Consider the following 17,156-nt stretch of genomic DNA (forward strand, 5'->3'; position numbering starts at 1 on the left):
CCTGCTGAGGTGTGTCTGCTCATTAACAGATAACCCGTGGCTTCACATAATGTTTCATTATGCTATGGAACAACTAAATATGTATTCATGGTCTGTAATATGTGCTATACGGTGTCCACGTAAAAGCTCCCATGCTTCTGAATAAATGCATATTATGTATTTATTTATCATACATATCCCATTGTGCATATCTCATATAAAGTATGTGCTCATATAGCACAACTAAACATTGTCATAACCATTTGCATTGTAATCTGCTTACAGTAATCACTTACTAAAAGATAACTACACAATTCTCCATCCTGACCAATTTACTGTAATGACAAATTCAACATTGTTTTATTTGCAAAGATTTGTTTACAATTACTGATTGTATCCCATTGTAAAATTAAAATTTGGATTTTGATTTCAAATAGCCTGACCAAGAAACCTTTGTGCATTAGTGTAAACAAAAATGGCAGCCTCAGTGTGTAAGAACACACAAGTGTTTATGAGCAGCATTGATATTTCTCGGTACTACAGGCACATTTGAGAACTCCAGCCTTTTATTTCTTTTTTTCTCCCAGTTCTATATATACAGTATATACAGTGAATATACAGTATGTATGGTTCTGATTTAGCCCTGACTGATAAATGGAAGCTGGGAAATACTTTGACCCACCTTAGGTAATGACGTTCTGGAGCCGGAACTCTGCGTTGTCATGGTGAGCACGGTGGTGATGCCCAGGGCAACACGGGCGGGGGCGGCGTCCATGTTGATCCAGAAGGAAACCCAAGACAGAATGACGATGAGAAGACTGGGGATGTACATCTGGATAAGGTAGTAGCCCATCTGCCTCTCCAGGTGAAAACGCACCTCGATGCACGTGAACTTGCCTGCAGGGGACAGACAAATGAGGTAAACTGAGCATGTCCAAGCAGGGTTCTGTCACAGAGCTCCACACAGACCCCCCCAGCACCACAGACCCCACCAGCACCACAGACCCCACCAGCACCACAGACCCCACCAGCACCGCAGACCCCCCAGCACCACAGACCCCACCAGCACCACAGACCCCACCAGCACCGCAGACCCCCCCCCCCCAGCACCACAGACCCCACCAGCACCAGACCCCAGCAGCACCGCAGACCCCCCCCAGCACCACAGACCCCACCAGCACTACAGACTCCACCAGCACCAGACCCCAGCAGCACCACGGACCCCAGCACCACAGACCCAACCAGCACTACAGACCCCCCCCAGCACCACAGACCCCACCAGCACCAGACCCCAGCAGCACCGCAGACCCCCCCCAGCACCACAGACCCCACCAGCACTACAGACTCCACCAGCACCAGACCCCAGCAGCACCACGGACCCCAGCACCACAGACCCAACCAGCACTACAGACCCCCCCCAGCACCACAGACCCCACCAGCACTACAGACCCCACCAGCACCACAGACCCCACCAGCACCGCAGACCCCCCCCAGCACCACAGACCCCACCAGCACTACAGACTCCACCAGCACCACAGACCCCACCAGCACTACAGACCCCACCAGCACCAGACCCCAGCAGCACCACGGACCCCAGCACCATAGACCCAACCAGCACTACAGACCCCACCAGCTCTACAGACCCCACTAGCACCACAGACCGCACTAGGGATGCACCGATCCGATATTGGTATCGGATATCGGGTCCGATCCAGAAAAATTTTCTGGATAGGAAAACGTGAAAAGAAGCCGATCCAAATGACCGATCTTTTGCTCCATTTATTCCTGCCATTGTATGCATTTACTGAGTGCCACTGACGCAGAGCGTCATGACGTCTCGTGCGTAATGCTTCACGGCTCCCGCATGGTTAAACACGAGTAGCAACAATGGAGCGATCCAAAGAATCAGCCGTGTGGAGGTTTTTCACACTCGCCTCACCAACAAGTCCAACAGCTTTGTGTAACATATGCAAAAGACAAGTGTTGAGGGGCGGTGATAACGTTACGAGGTACAATACTACTAACCTTATCAGGCACCTACAAAAGCACCACGCTAAAGAGCACGCAGAGTTTGTCCAACTAACCAACTCGAAAGGAAAAAGTACAACTAAACAGGCAACTTTGGCGGACACTCTTCTAAGACAGGAAAAACTCCTAACAAACAGCATAAGAGCCCAGAAAATTACTGCGAGGGTGATGGAGTTTATTGTTTTAGGACTACAACCACTGAATATAGTGGAAAATGTAGGATTTCGTCGTCTAATGGACTACTTGGAACCAAGATACATTGTGCCGTCAAGAAAATATGTTTCGGAAACAGCGTTGCCCGAGCTCTACAGTAAAGTCCGCAAGCAAATATCAGGTGAGCTAAAATGTGCAAAAGTTCTCAGCTTTACAACAGATATTTGGACATCTGATGTGAGCCCCATGTCTCTGCTAAGCCTCACAGTGCACTGGCTCAACCCCACCTGTGAGCACCGCAGTGCAATGCTCGGAGCAAAAAACTTCCGCGGCTCACACACAAGTGACGCTATTGCGACAGCGCTGACAACCATGATCGATGAGTGGGAAATCCCGTTCGATAAAGTGCATGTAATGTTGAGCGACAACGCTGCAAACATGAAGAAGGCGATGGGCAGTATGAAAGTGTGCAACTTGGGCTGCTTTGCGCACACATTACAGCTAATTGTCAACGAGGGTTTGCTGTCTCAAAGGAGCCTAAATGATGCGCTGACAAAGTGCAGGCAGATTATTGGGCATTTCAAACATTCTCAGTTGTCATATTCACGGCTACACGACATCCAGATTGAAATGCAAATGCAGCCAAAACGTCTTCAGCAAGATATAAAAACCAGATGGAACAGCACTTACTATATGATGCAAAGCCTTCTGGAGCAAAAGAGAGCTCCGAGTGCCTATGTTGCAGATCATGACCTGCCTGCAACATTGACTTCCCTTCAGTGGGCCTTGCTGGAGAGAGCAATGATTGTCCTGGCTCCATTTGAAGAACTGACAAGGAAAGTGAGTTCATCCACAGCTTCTGCTGCTGATGTAATTCCAGCTGTCACTGTTCTCAAGCGTATTTTGGGTAAAGAAAGTGATTGTGACTCTGGGATCAAAACTATGAAAACAACCCTGCTACAAGCTGTGAACAACCGCTTCAGTGCTGTGGAAGATGAGCCCCTCTATGCCCTTGCCACCTTGCTGGACCCACGATACAAAGACAGGTATGATAACTGTTCATGTGATGTAAATTAAAAATTAAATTAGTATTAATATAAGGAATGCACAGATAAAGGTACATTCTTACTCTAAACTACCAGAGTAAACAAAATGATAGTTGTTTTAATTATTTTTGCCACAATGCATAAAAATGCATTGCATTGCAAATGCATAATAACCTATTAAGTTTTTTGTTTCAGATATTTTACAGGGGCTGATTTTGCAAAGAAAGCTAAAGATGCATTAATCAAAGAGTTGGAGGAAGAAGAACTGAGAAGCACCACATCTGATGCAACAGATGAGGCAGAGCCACCTGAAAAAGTGCCTCATGTGGAGGCAGCAGCAACAACACTGGCACCACCACCAGCAGCAGCAGCACCTTCAAGTAAAAGCAGCTTTATGCAAGAGTTTGAGCAAATTCTTGTGGAGTGTGAGGAACCTGGTGCAGCAAGCACTTCTAGCATCGCTGTCCAAGTGCAGACCTATTACTCAGAGAAAACCGTTCCTGCATCAGATGACCCATACCAATACTGGGGAGTCAACAGACAGAGGTTCCCTGCCCTTGCTGCTGTTGCCACAAAATACTTGTGTGCCCCATGCACCAGTGTTGAAAGCGAGAGACTATTTAGCACAGTCTCAAACATCATGGATGAGAAGAGAAATAGATTAACTGCAGACAGAGTAGAGATGCTTGCTTTCTTGAGCAAGAACCTGCTCCAAGGGCTTGAGTGAGGGGCTAGAACTATTTGGTATATGTTACTGCGTTAAATAGTTTACGGTATTTGAAAGTATGTTTGCTATGAATATTTAAGTTTCCAATAGATCCTCACTCCATGTTACTTTATTTTTTGGATCTGCTTCTTCTTATATTGCACTACTACCTGAAGATTTGATTGTGTTTTTAGGAATATTTAAGTTACCTCATCTAATGCTGCTCTGTGTTATATTGCACTATTACCTGTTTACAGTATTTGGAGGTTTGGTGTGTATTTATAGGAATATTTAAGTTATCAATATATCCTCAACCAAATGCTGCTCTGTGTTATATTACAGTGCAATATCTGTTTACAGTACTTTATCTGTGGATTATTAGTTTATCAATAGTTTATCTGCACTTGGTGCAGCTGGTATATTTTTGTATTTTCTGACAAAATTTTGACTAATTAAGATTTTTATATTTGAACAGAATGTTTATGCTGTTGCATGGCTTTAATAATAAATAATATATCATATTCATATTAGTTTGATGTGTTCATATTCATTTAAGAAAGTAATGTAAAATTTGGTATCGGTTGATATCGGGTATTGACCGATACTTAAAGCCATTATATCGGTATCGGTATCGGGACTAAAAAAGCTGGATCGGTGCATCTCTAGACCGCACCAGCACCACAGACCCCACCAGCACTACAGACCCCACCAGCACCAGACCCCAGCAGCACCACGGACCCCAGCACCACAGACCCAACCAGCACTACAGACCCCACCAGCTCTACAGACCCCACCAGCACCACAGACCGCACCAGCACCACAGACCCCATCAGCACCACAGACCACACCAGCACCATAGACCCCATCAGCACCATAGACAACACCAGCACCACAGACCCCATCAGCACCATAGACCCCACCAGCACTGCAGAACCCAGCAGCACCACAGACCCCACCAGCTACTTGAGTAACAGCTTTGGAAATCAACTGGGGAGAGAATTAAAACTGGCAGTGTTAAAAACGAATGAGCTTGCAGTAGACAAAATAATATTTAGAAAACTGCATCTGTATGAACTGATCTGTATGATGTGTGGATGCACAGTTCATGGACTGAACTCTTGAACTCGTTCTTAAATGTGCCACACTTACATGCGTCAGTTTGCTTTTAAAGGAAACACTTTCTCTTACTACATTTCTCTCACACTTTCTCTTACTACACACTCATATTCTTTGGTCTCAGATGCACAAACATGCACACCCACACACGCCTACACCACACTCAACACACGATCCCACAAGAAAAGAGTGCAAGAGAAATGTTCTTCTCCTCCCCGTTTCTCAAAACACTAGGCTCACGAAGCTGTCAGTTCTGGAGAGATCAGCACGATGGAGATGAGACACAGGAAGAAGAACGGGACAGGCACGGCATCCGTGACGGCCCCTGACAGCACCTCACACTCGCTGGGTGTAATTATGATAAGCTATCACGAAACTCAGGCACCAAAGGACATTCTGGAATATTCCTGGAGATTCACTTCAATCCATCCAGGGAGGAAGGAATTCTCTGCAGTCTTTGCCAGTTGTTTCTGACTTTCATCCCAGCACTGCTTTATCATAGAGGAGCTGGAAAATGACCCGTTAAAATTGCAGAGGCTGTTAACTCAAGAAACCTGACCAGGCATTGGTGATATGACAGGGTTCTGTCCTCCATTTAATGTCTTACACAATCTCTGAAGAAAAGCTGAACAAAGTGACTAGGAGTAGAAATAATATTTCTTCAACTAAAGGTTTAATTATAAAAACAGCTTTATTTTTTCCTAACACTCATATTCTCCCTGGGACAAATGAACTCATCGACATCACTGATGTGTACCTCCTTATGCTGTCATCACCCTTAATAATCAGTAAAAGGACATCTATTATTTGAGAAGAGTAACAGGTTAAATGAAAAGGCTGGGTTAATAATCATATCATAACATAACTAACCTACCTGTGCGTTTACGCTCCATACAGTCTTTTAAGTCTATATGCCAACTGTCTATTAGTGTAATGACATGACGGGTATTACTGAGGTCAGCTGGTCCAAAAACGTGATATCATGTCTGGTGCCGAGGTCAGCCACTCCACAGCACTGACAGAAGACCCATGAGCATGACGCACACGAGAAACGCCGCGCTTCAAACATCGATTCATTGATTCAAACATCGGTTTATTGACTCAAATCTCGGTTTATTGATTCCCCTCTGAGACAGATGCAGCAGAGAGGCCTGGATGTTAAACAGATTCCACTCAAGCGGGAGTGCTGTGGTGTGAGATGATCCATACGGAAAGACAGTATGGCTGACACCAATGCGCCAGAGCAGACAACGCGTTTCAGTGCTGGTACTTGCACTGTTTCAAGGCAACGGGGCGTTCGATCACTTGATTTGCAGGAGGACACTCAGCATATGACCCCGTGACCTTGCCATGAGATCCTGACATGGTAACCCCGCCCTCTGTGATCCTGGCCTGCAGCCCTGTCACGTGACCTTGCTCCATGACCTGGCCAAACAGACTGGACAGCACAGCAGTTGAAGAACACAGCCGCTTTATGAAGTGCCCATGGCACGTGGCACAGCATTCAAAGCCGATCTCTCCACCTTGTCTCTAAAGATGATTAGGCATCCTCAAGCAACCGTGAGGCTAAATCTGAGTGCGGTTTGACGAAATAACAGTGAGGTTCTCGGTCAAGAAACTTCTCTGAGCTCATTAAAGAGCAGGGCACTGTCAGACATCCTAAAAAAAACTTGTTCACTTGCCAAAAGCTCACACACAGATGACTTCAGCACAGGATGAGTCTGAATTTCATCCCCCGTGAGAGAAATTGTATTTTTTTGGCAGCTCAAATTAGACTGATGCATCTTCACCCAGCTGGCCCAGATAATGCAGCATTAAAAAAACAGACAAACTCTCTCTTCCTCCTCTTTTCCATCTAAAGACTCTGCAATCTCACGTCTGCTGTAATGAAAGCTTCATGTGCTGTAATGAAAGCTTCATCTGATGTACTGACACTATGATTCCCAGCTGAAAGAAGATGGACACTGGCATGACCAAACATGCAAAGACACTTCTCATGATTTTTTCAATCTCTATTCCTCACACAAATTCACATACACTTTCCCTCTCTCCCTCACACACAAAAACACAAACTCACCTAGACAGCTACAGGTTCCCCACTCTATTAATTGCTCCAGTGAGCTTCTGCAGGGCCTGATTAAGACCGTAGGAGATGTTGATTGCTTCAGTACTCAGCAAGGAGTACAGTGCCACCCTGCCTATCATACACAGATGCCGCCACTAACAGTTAAAACGAGGCATAAACACCTACGGCTGTGTCACCTGCCACATCGTGAGAGACGGTTTCGGTGTTACGTCTGTGTTCACACGTAACACTCCTCACTGCTGGTTTTACACCCGAAAACCTCTTCTGTGTTCTTCAGCAGAACACGCTCAACGTTTAGAAAGGTTCAGAAAAGATCTGCATGACTTTAGCCACTTCTAATAAATCTATTTTTTTGTGCAATCTAAACAGCCATAACAAGAAGAAAGAGCTGCTCACAGGAATCACGGATCCCGTGGTCTACTGGCTGATACACTCCTTTAGTGAGTGACTATAAACATCTGTACCACAATATGAAAGCAGCCTCCCCTTGGCTGTGGTTTCATGCTGAGAAAATAGTCTGATATCTATATGCTCATCTCTTTAGCTTGCTAGCCACTATGATCAGACACAGTACAGAATAGATTTGGTAGCAAGCCCCTTTTTTATTTCAGTAAAACAGCTTTAACTGATAATCAGACAGGGTGTACATATGTGTGATTTGGCTAATATTTGAATTTCTTCAGTAAAAAAATCTGAATGTATATTAAAGGGTCATGTCTGGCCTTCAGACCTCAGACTCTCAGACCTCAGATTTCAGATTTGCAGTAGAGTAGCATGTAAATATTCTGAATGTCAGGTAAAGATTTTGAGTGATGGATAATGATTCTGAATGATGGCTAATGATTCTGAGTGACAGGTAGAAAATCTCCTTCTCACAGACCACAATTGGAGGAAAGAATGAATTTCATGCCCCAGGGCCAGTAGCCAGATTACACAGTATGCAAATTATTCTCTGATTGGGGTGACTGGGTAATATAGAGAGGATATGAGCAGGTAGATATGTGTGGTCTGTTCTCTGTGGCTGGGTGTGCTCCTTTAACCTCGCTTTAAATGTTAATGTCCAGCAGAAGGTAGTGATCACTATGCAGTCTGCTGTGGGTGGCTAGTGGCGGGCAATTGTGCGACCTTACGCACTGCCCTCCACCTAGCAGAGATGATAAACCACCGGCCTAATGAACGAGAACACGATGCTCTGGGTCCGGGTTATTTACGTTCATGACCACAGAAGTCAATTAGTTGCTCACCTTATGAATTTCCATCCACTTATTTGAAGCACTGTCTCCATATTGTGGCGATCAATATCAGTATGGTTTTAGTAAGCTGCCATCGATTCAATTACATGGGGAGTGTTTTAAGAGTCTAGGGGGGGAGATCTGAGTGACAGCCAGATCCCTTTAGGGGCAGGCAGAGACCCTCAGATGGCTACCATGAGACTTCTAGCCTGTCAGAACTATCGGAATCAATCTCTCTCTCTCTCTCTCTCTCTCTCACTCTCTCTCTCCTTCTCTTTCTCACTCACTCTGTGTACAATGGGAAATTGACACTGCACATGACACTGAATCTGATTCAGAATCTCCATGAGATGTAGAATCGGCATATGATCCTGAATCGGCATAATCTAACAAGGAATCTGCATGTGAACAGCAAATCTGCATCATCTCAGTCACGCATGCACATCCTCACACAGTCATGTGCTCCTCGTGACTGAAACACAGCCCACAATAACCTGAACATAAACATAAAATATGTGATTGAGCATGTAGCTGAGCATGTGATTGAGCATGTGTCTAAGCGTGTGATTAACCGTGTGCTTAAGTGCATGATTGTGCACTGCCATGCTACGATGACCACGTCAGCTCATGAAATGTGCACGTGTGCAGGCTCTAATGCACCACACAGTCACAGTCTGGCTAAGCCAACAGGCCACATCAGATCCAGATGCACTTTGACATTAAGCGTTCCCCTGCCTTTTATGGAGAAGTACACCATTATTTATGGTCTTAGAAAATTACATTTAATATTTATGAGCTCTTTAAAATCAAACTGGAATTGTGCGTCTTTGGCACGACTGTTCTGGGCGTCAGCTCTACTCCAGTGAATACTCTGTATGATCAATTCATTTTAGTCTTCTTCTCAACTTACAACATCACAGTTCAGATGAACAGAAAGAAGCATGCGTATTGGCAAAACCTTCCTGGATTTCTGGGCGGTGTACTCTCAAGCTACGTGTCTTAAAAAAGTACTAAACCAAGCTGTTGTCCAGCCAATAAATACCCCTCGCATCAGACATACATTCTAAGTGGGCCCAAGGAAGAAATCTTTTTGCATCTATCCTAGATTTGTCTGACATGTATAGTAAACCCAGTTTGTATGACAGAAAATGTTCGTAAGTTCACAGAAGTGTCATGAGTACTTTGGCAAACAGGTCTGTTCTTATAAAGTGTGCGATATGGATTCTGTGCATATTTGATGCATCATTAATGCCTCATTAGGGTCGGCATTCTGTCTTATTAATGTCATTTATATATTTAAAAAAAGCTATAAATGAGAAAGAGCAACTTTGCTCTGTTCAGAGATAAATGAAAGTAATATTTCTATTAAAAACAATTGTAAGGAAAGGGAAACAAATATATTTATGTGGCTAGTACCCTCAGCTAAATAAATAAGATATGGTTTGATATTAAATAAGATTAAAAAACAAGTCCCACAAAAGCATGGCACAACATGGCTAAAACAGGAGGTCCAGGGGGGTATGACTGGAGAGACTGGTGTTAGGAGAGGTCAGACTGTCAGGAACTACAACACAAAGTTTCTCTGGAGAGGGAATGTATTAACATTCTAACCTGTTAAACGATGCAGATGAATTTTAATTAAAGGCTAATTGGTTATTGTACTTTGTACAAGTCAGTGTGCTGCCTGACAGTGTGTTAGCAGATAGACAGACAACTGCTGATTCTACTTAGACTGTAATAAGGAACATCAGAGTGAAGTACTAGTTTCAAACAGGATCAGGTCCATCTACACATGCTAAATTTTTTAGCTGATTTAAATTGTATATAACTCACGCTTCTTTAAGCTCATGAAACAGATCAATACATAGACATCAGTCCATGTGGTGTTTTTAATTGGGAGACAACAGGGCATGACAACAGGTCTGGACCTCTCATACATTTTTATTTGTGGCTAAGAGCAAATGCTGTTAATCTTGTTAAATGGCCCAAAATGAATGTATACCTATAAGTGGCTCTTGCGTGTGGCCTAATCACTTGTGTCCCATATCCACCTATTTTTACCCCCAAACTCCAAATCCAGAAGGATTCTTTCAGACATACCTTATAATAACCTTTACATCTACAGGATGCTCCTCCTCAGGATTCTCTGATGTGCACCCAGACTAGATGTGTACATGTGCTACAGCAATGACCTGTGCTTGGCGTGATGTCTGTGATCAGAATGACGTGCTTCAGAAGCTCATCTGGTATTCCAAGGTGAACGCAATCCAGGGCAGGGGCTCAATCTTCAGAGAGCACATATGATGCCACAATGATAAATACATGCATGTTGTCCTGGATAAGGCTGTCTGTAAGAGCATGTAATTCATACCTGTGTTATAATGTTTGGTGCAGTATCTGAGGTCCGATTCTTCTTTCAGGATGAACTGGGGAAGGGTCAGTCCCTCAGCAACCTGCACAGGGCCATTTTCTTGCCATTCAAAGATGAGATCATTCATTGTGTAGCCAACTGCAGAGACAGCAGATAGATAGGACACAGATACAGGAGAGAGAGAGGAGAGAGACATGAGAGAGGTAGAAAAGAGACAGGAGAGAGAGGAGAGAGACATGAGAGAGGTAGAAAAGAGACAGTAGAGAGAGGAGAGAGACAGAAGAGAGGAAAGGTAGAAGAGACAGGAGAGAGATGAGAGAGATAGGAGAGATTAGAGAGACAAGAAAGAGGAGAGAGACCAAAGAGAGGTAGAAGAGAGACAGGAGAGAAGTAAGAGACAGGAGAGAGGTAGAAGAGAGACAGGCGAGAGATGAGAGACAGGAGAGAGAGGTGAGAGACAGGAAAGAGGTAGAAGAGAGACAGGAGAGAGGTGAGAGACAGGAGAGAGAGGTGAGAGACAGGAGAGAATACCATAGCATTACAGAAGACACTTATGTTTATTAATAATTTTGCTATTTAATTGTTCTAAAACATGTTATAAGAGAATAGTTTCCCACTGTAATAATCAATGGGAATGATATATGTGTTGTAGGCACAGTAAATCTGATGCAAGAGTTCTTCCACTAACATTCACTGCTGAAAATGTTAATTTCACTCCTAAAGAAAACAGAAGAGGACAGCACAGAATTGTACTTCACATCCTTCCATAGTTAAAATATGGACTTAAAAAACATAAAGCTACTGTAACCCAAAATGCAGTGGCAGTGCAGACTTATGAACATCACTGCTGCAGTTCAGCCTCAGTAGAACACTGTGATTCAGTAGATCACTGTGATCCAGTACAGCACCATGATTCAGTAGATCACTGTGATCCAGTACAGCACCATGATTCAGTAGAGCAACATCAGTGCCAATAAAAGTTTGGCCCTGTGTACTGCCATCAATCCAATCACAGCACTGATGGAATCTTTACGCACACAATTAAACAGACATATTCTGAACTTAGAATGGCAGATTAGCATAGCCATTACCCTTCCTCCTTACATCTTCAGAGGACTCCATATTCTTCCCAGAATGCATCCTGGCATCGTCTGTACTTATAACGGGAGCATCAAGAGCTTTTGGCAAGTGCATGACATAATAAACCCGAGCGAGGTCCACAAATGAAGACGAGTTATCTCTCCAAGCATTAAACGGTGCCAGTGAAAATACCCTAGGGGTGACTGGGCTGCAATGGAGATGGTGTGCAAAAATGTTTAAATAAATGATGGCAGCTGTAATTAGAAGAGATCTCTGCTTTCTTTTTTTAGCTTGGGCAACCATTTAGACCTCCTGTCATGCATGTGTGAAGGTGATGGGAGAGGGGTCTTCTGGCCAGAGAGTTGGAAATCACTTTGGATAATCACTTTAACCTCTTCTTCAAACTGCACTTTATAATTGACCCATCTGCTCAATAAGCCATTAAGCCATGAAGTTGTCAAATATATAAATTATATATATATATATATATATATATATATATATATATATATATATATATATATATATATAATATTTATATTTATATTGTATTATAGACAGTCAAACACGCACACACCCATACGATTGTAAAGTTGCCTTGTGACAATATGTGTTGTAATATATAAATAAATATATAAATAAATTTGCCTTTGACAACAGGCAGCTGTACTTTTCAATTATACCTTTATCAAGGAAATAAATGCCAACTTAAAATGCATGTGATTCATTTAGTTATTACAATGTCAAGGTGTTTGCCTGTGTTTTTGCCTGCAGACCAGTCATCCATTTATCATATAATGTGATGACTGTTTTGCCATATTGTTCTTGCGCTTCAGAAAGGGTCATCATCTGTGTCCTAAGACCTGCCTCCTAGCTTCTAAGACCTGCCTCCTGCCCTCTATGACCTGCCTACCAACCCTATGAACCTGTGAGTCATAGATCTGTGAAGGTCTGGGAACTCCTGTGTGAGAATGAATCGGGAACAGGTCCTATGGAACTCTTCAGACAGGGATCACTAATCCCAACAGAGAGCACAGAGCACGCCTGCCACAGAGAGAAGTTAAAGAACTCAGGAACACCTTCCACCTATAACTCCACTTATACAGGACGGTGGAGTTAAGGAACCCCTCTCTGTTCCTACAGCTGTGCAGGGTTGGAACAGTCTACAGTACCATTCAGATGAATTCATGTGGTTCAATGTAAGGGTTTCTACTGATGCTCTGGTGCTTTGAGTAGTTAAACTATCCAATAGGATTGACATGAATCCTGAGTAATGGGGTTGAGTTCCAGCACACAGATGTAGCTTATACACACACCACATAGAATTTCTTCCAGAAGGGAATGTCAGTGTCATGTTCAGACATTGGATATGACCCCACTAAGGTCAGAGCAAGGCAAATGTGCAGGCAACAGAACATGGAGATTCCGGGGGTGAGGTCTCATGTTGAAAGATGCATCAGGGACCAGACACCTAAACTTAAACTTAAATCTGCCACAAAAAGCTTAGTTGTCACTATTGATTCTGATCTTTCATTTGACACACACATATGCAATGACACTAAGGCTGCTTTTTTTCATTTACGTAATATCGCCAAGCTGAGACACTTACTTTCGTTAGCTGATCCATGCTTTTGTTTAGTCAAGATTGGACTACTACAAAATTCGATCATATCAGTCCCACTCTCGTGGCATTACACAGGCTTCCGATTAAATATCGAATGGAATTTAAAATTCTTCTGTTGACCTATAAGGCGTTAAATGGTCTTGCCCCACAATATCTGAGTGAACTTATTGCTTACTACAACCCATCTCACCCTTTGCGCTCCCTAAAAGCTGGATTTCTCTTAGTTCCAAAAATTTGTAAGACTACAGCCGGAGGCAGAGCTTTTTCCTTTATGGATTATGGACTAGCCTTCCAGCTCCAATCTGAGATTCTGACACAGTTCTAATTTTTAAATCTAGACTAAAGACTCACCTATTTAATCAAGCCTTCAGTTAATATTCCCCTTGTAAGGTGTGGGGCTCGGGGGCCTCCAGACATTGAGACTTCTGGTTATCTGAGATGTTTATGCTGTCATCCAGCTGTGTCATGACATCACTCTAGTTGTGACAATGACTTGGCTGGAAAGCAATGTCTCAGTGAGCCCTCATGACTTGTCACCTCTGAACCCCTCCCTTTAGTTATGCTGCTATAGATTAGCCTTCCGGAGCCACATGCTAATCACTGGCACATGAGCTATGTATGTTTAAATCAATGGTTGATTAAATTTATGTCCTCACACTGAACCTGTATTGTCTATCTTTGTGCATGCTTCTACCTAAGATTATTGCATGCAAGCACCTACAAGCACCTAGGAGATGGTCTGGCTTGCCAGTGGATGTACTGATGCTGGGGTTGGATGTGCCATTGTCGCAAGATGATGTGCTGATGCTAGCTCCTACCTGAGGCTCACCATCTGATGGGACTGTGACTACTTGGCCGGGGAATTAGAACTATAACTATAAAACCACCTTTTGACCACAAATACGGACTTCTGCTAGAGGATGGGTTCCCTTTTGAGTCTTGGTCCTCCAGAGGTTTCTTCCTAATCCCCACCATCATAGGGAGTTTTTCCTTGCCACTGTCGCCTTTGGCTTGCTCATTAGGGATCCGGACCCATATGATTGTAAAGCTGCTTTGTGACAACGTATGTTGTAAAAAGCGCTATATAAATAAATTTGACTTTGAATTTGACTTTGACTTTGACCAGACAACTGTGGGAAACCATCATTTAATTCAACCCCGTCCAGGATGGTGAGCATCCGTGACTTCAAAGTCTCTACCAAAATTTTATGTGACCTCATCACAACTAAGGGCTGCAGAAAAGAAATGACACACAAGGGGAAAAAAGCCAAAAAGTGTGTTACACAGTGTTGTGTAACAAGCCCTGAGGGGAGAGAGAGAAAGAGAGAGAGAAACTCCATTACTCACAGCTCTCCAGCTGCATTATACATGTCTGTACATCCATAGGAAAGTTCTTCAGATCCATGGGACATGAGAGTGTCAGGGTTAACCTGGAAAAGAATACACATATAAACCAAAGCAATATAGCCCACTAATCAAATCCAGTGTAGATCTGGTGAAGTAGTCACAGTGTGCAGAAAAGCCCAATTTAAAGCCCCGCCCACCAATAGCTCCTCCCATTTGTAAAGCCACAATGTCACAGCTAGCGATCCACCACTCTAGATGGTATTGGCAGAGGTGTATAATCCAGGTTCAGAAAGTAAAAGTCCTCACCAGGATTTTGCTCAAGCTTGCTAGATTTTCTAATTAGTGCAATCCAGGTAAAATTTGTGGAATCAACACAATCCAGGAAGCCTGAGCAAAATCCTGGTGAGGACTTTTACTTTCTGAACCTGGATTATACACCTCTGGGTATTGGTCACTGTTATAGCGTAGTGGGTAACAATTCTCCTGTGGAGGACTGGGGTCCAAACCCCATCTTGGCAAGTGCTGCAACACTACGACTCCTAACACTTTGTTTACTACTTCATCAAGACTCTAAGAGAGGAGGATAAGAGAGGAGGATAAGAGAGGAGGATAAGAGAGGAGAGATAAGAGAGGAGGATAAGAGAGGAGGATAGGAGAGGAGAGATAAGAGAGGAGAGATAAGAGAGGAAGATAAGAGAGGAGAGATAAGAGAGGAGGATAAGAGAGGAGAGATAAGAGAGGAGAGATAAGAGAGGAGGATAAGAGAGGAGAGATAAGAGAGGAGGATAAGAGAGGAGGATAAGAGAGGAGAGATAAGAGAGGAGGATAAGAGAGGAGGATAAGAGAGGAGAGATAAGAGAGGAGGATAAGAGAGGAGAGATAAGAGAGGAGGATAAGAGAGGAGAGATAAGAGAGGAGAGATAAGAGAGGAGGATAAGAGAGGAGATAAGAGAGGAGAGATAAGAGAGGAAGATAAGAGAGGAGAGATAAGAGAGGAGGATAAGAGAGGAGAGATAAGAGAGGAGAGATAAGAGAGGAGGATAAGAGAGGAGAGATAAGAGAGGAGAGATAAGAGAGGAGGATAAGAGAGGAGGATAAGAGAGGAGAGATAAGAGAGGAGGATAAGAGAGGAGAGATAAGAGAGGAGAGATAAGAGAGGAGGATAAGAGAGGAGAGATAAGAGAGGAGGATAAGAGAGGAGAGATAAGAGAGGAGGATAAGAGAGGAGGATAAGAGAGGAGAGATAAGAGAGGAGGATAAGAGAGGAGAGATAAGAGAGGAGAGATAAGAGAGGAGGATAAGAGAGGAGAGATAAGAGAGGAGAGATAAGAGAGGAGGATAAGAGAGGAGAGATAAGAGAGGAGGATAAGAGAGGAGAGATAAGAGAGGAGGATAAGAGAGGAGAGATAAGAGAGGAGGATAAGAGAGGAGGATAAGAGAGGAGAGATAAGAGATGAGAGATAAGAGAGGAGGATAAGAGAGGAGAGATAAGAGAGGAGGATAAGAGAGGAGGATAAGAGAGAAGAGATAAGAGAGGAGAGATAAGAGAGGAGGATAAGAGAGGAGAGATAAGAGAGGAGAGATAAGAGGGGAGGATAAGAGAGGAGGATAAGAGAGGAGAGATAAGAGAGGAGAGATAAGAGAGGAGGATAAGAGAGGAGAGATAAGAGATGAGGATAAGAGAGGAGAGATAAGAGAGGAGGATAAGAGAGGAAAGATAAGAGAGGAGAGATAAGAGAGGAGGATAAGAGAGGAGGATAAGAGAGGAGAGATAAGAGAGGAGAGATAAGAGAGGAGGATAAGAGAGGAGAGATAAGAGAGGAGAGATAAGAGAGGAGGATAAGAGAGGAGAGATAAGAGAGGAGGATAAGATAGGAGGGTAAGAGAGGAGAGATAAGAGAGGAGGATAAGAGAGGAGGATAAGAGAGGAGAGATAAGAGAGGAGGATAAGAGAGGAGAGATAAGAGAGGAGGATAAGAGAGGAGAGATAAGAGAGGAGAGATAAGAGAGGAGGATAAGAGAGGAGAGATAAGAGAGGAGGATAAGAGAGGAGAGATAAGAGAGGAGAGATAAGAGAGGAGGATAAGAGAGGAGGATAAGAGAGGAGAGATAAGAGAGGAGGATAAGAGAGGAGAGATAAGAGAGGAGAGATAAGAGAGGAGGATAAGAGAGGAGAGATGAGAGAGGAGGATAAGAGAGGAGGATAAGAGAGGAGGATAAGAGAGGAGAGATAAGAGAGGAGGATAAGAGAGGAGAGATAAGAGAGGAGAGATAAGAGAGGAGGATAAGAGAGGAGAGATAAGAGAGGAGAGATAAGAGAGGAGGATAAGAGAGGAGAGATAAGAGAGGAGGATAAGAGAGGAGGATAAGAGAGGAGAGATAAGAGAG

The 17,156-nt window shown here is 43.6% G+C and overlaps 1 protein-coding gene across 3 annotated transcripts in view; it reads right to left on the reverse strand.

The window, feature by feature from the left end:
- Nucleotides 1–17,156, reverse strand: part of glra3 (glycine receptor, alpha 3) — a 57,942-nt gene that overhangs the window by 5,603 nt on the left and 35,183 nt on the right. For all 3 annotated transcript variants that reach the window (XM_076989469.1, XM_076989468.1, XM_076989470.1), the window contains 3 exons: nt 14,769–14,851; nt 10,718–10,855; nt 662–876 (listed from right to left, as the gene is read on the reverse strand). In XM_076989469.1, coding sequence (XP_076845584.1) covers nt 662–876; nt 10,718–10,855; nt 14,769–14,851 — 436 coding nt within the window. The remainder of the gene's footprint in view (nt 1–661; nt 877–10,717; nt 10,856–14,768; nt 14,852–17,156) is intronic.

This window comes from Brachyhypopomus gauderio, unplaced genomic scaffold, assembly GCF_052324685.1.
Source record: "Brachyhypopomus gauderio isolate BG-103 unplaced genomic scaffold, BGAUD_0.2 sc68, whole genome shotgun sequence".
NCBI lineage: Eukaryota > Metazoa > Chordata > Actinopteri > Gymnotiformes > Hypopomidae > Brachyhypopomus > Brachyhypopomus gauderio.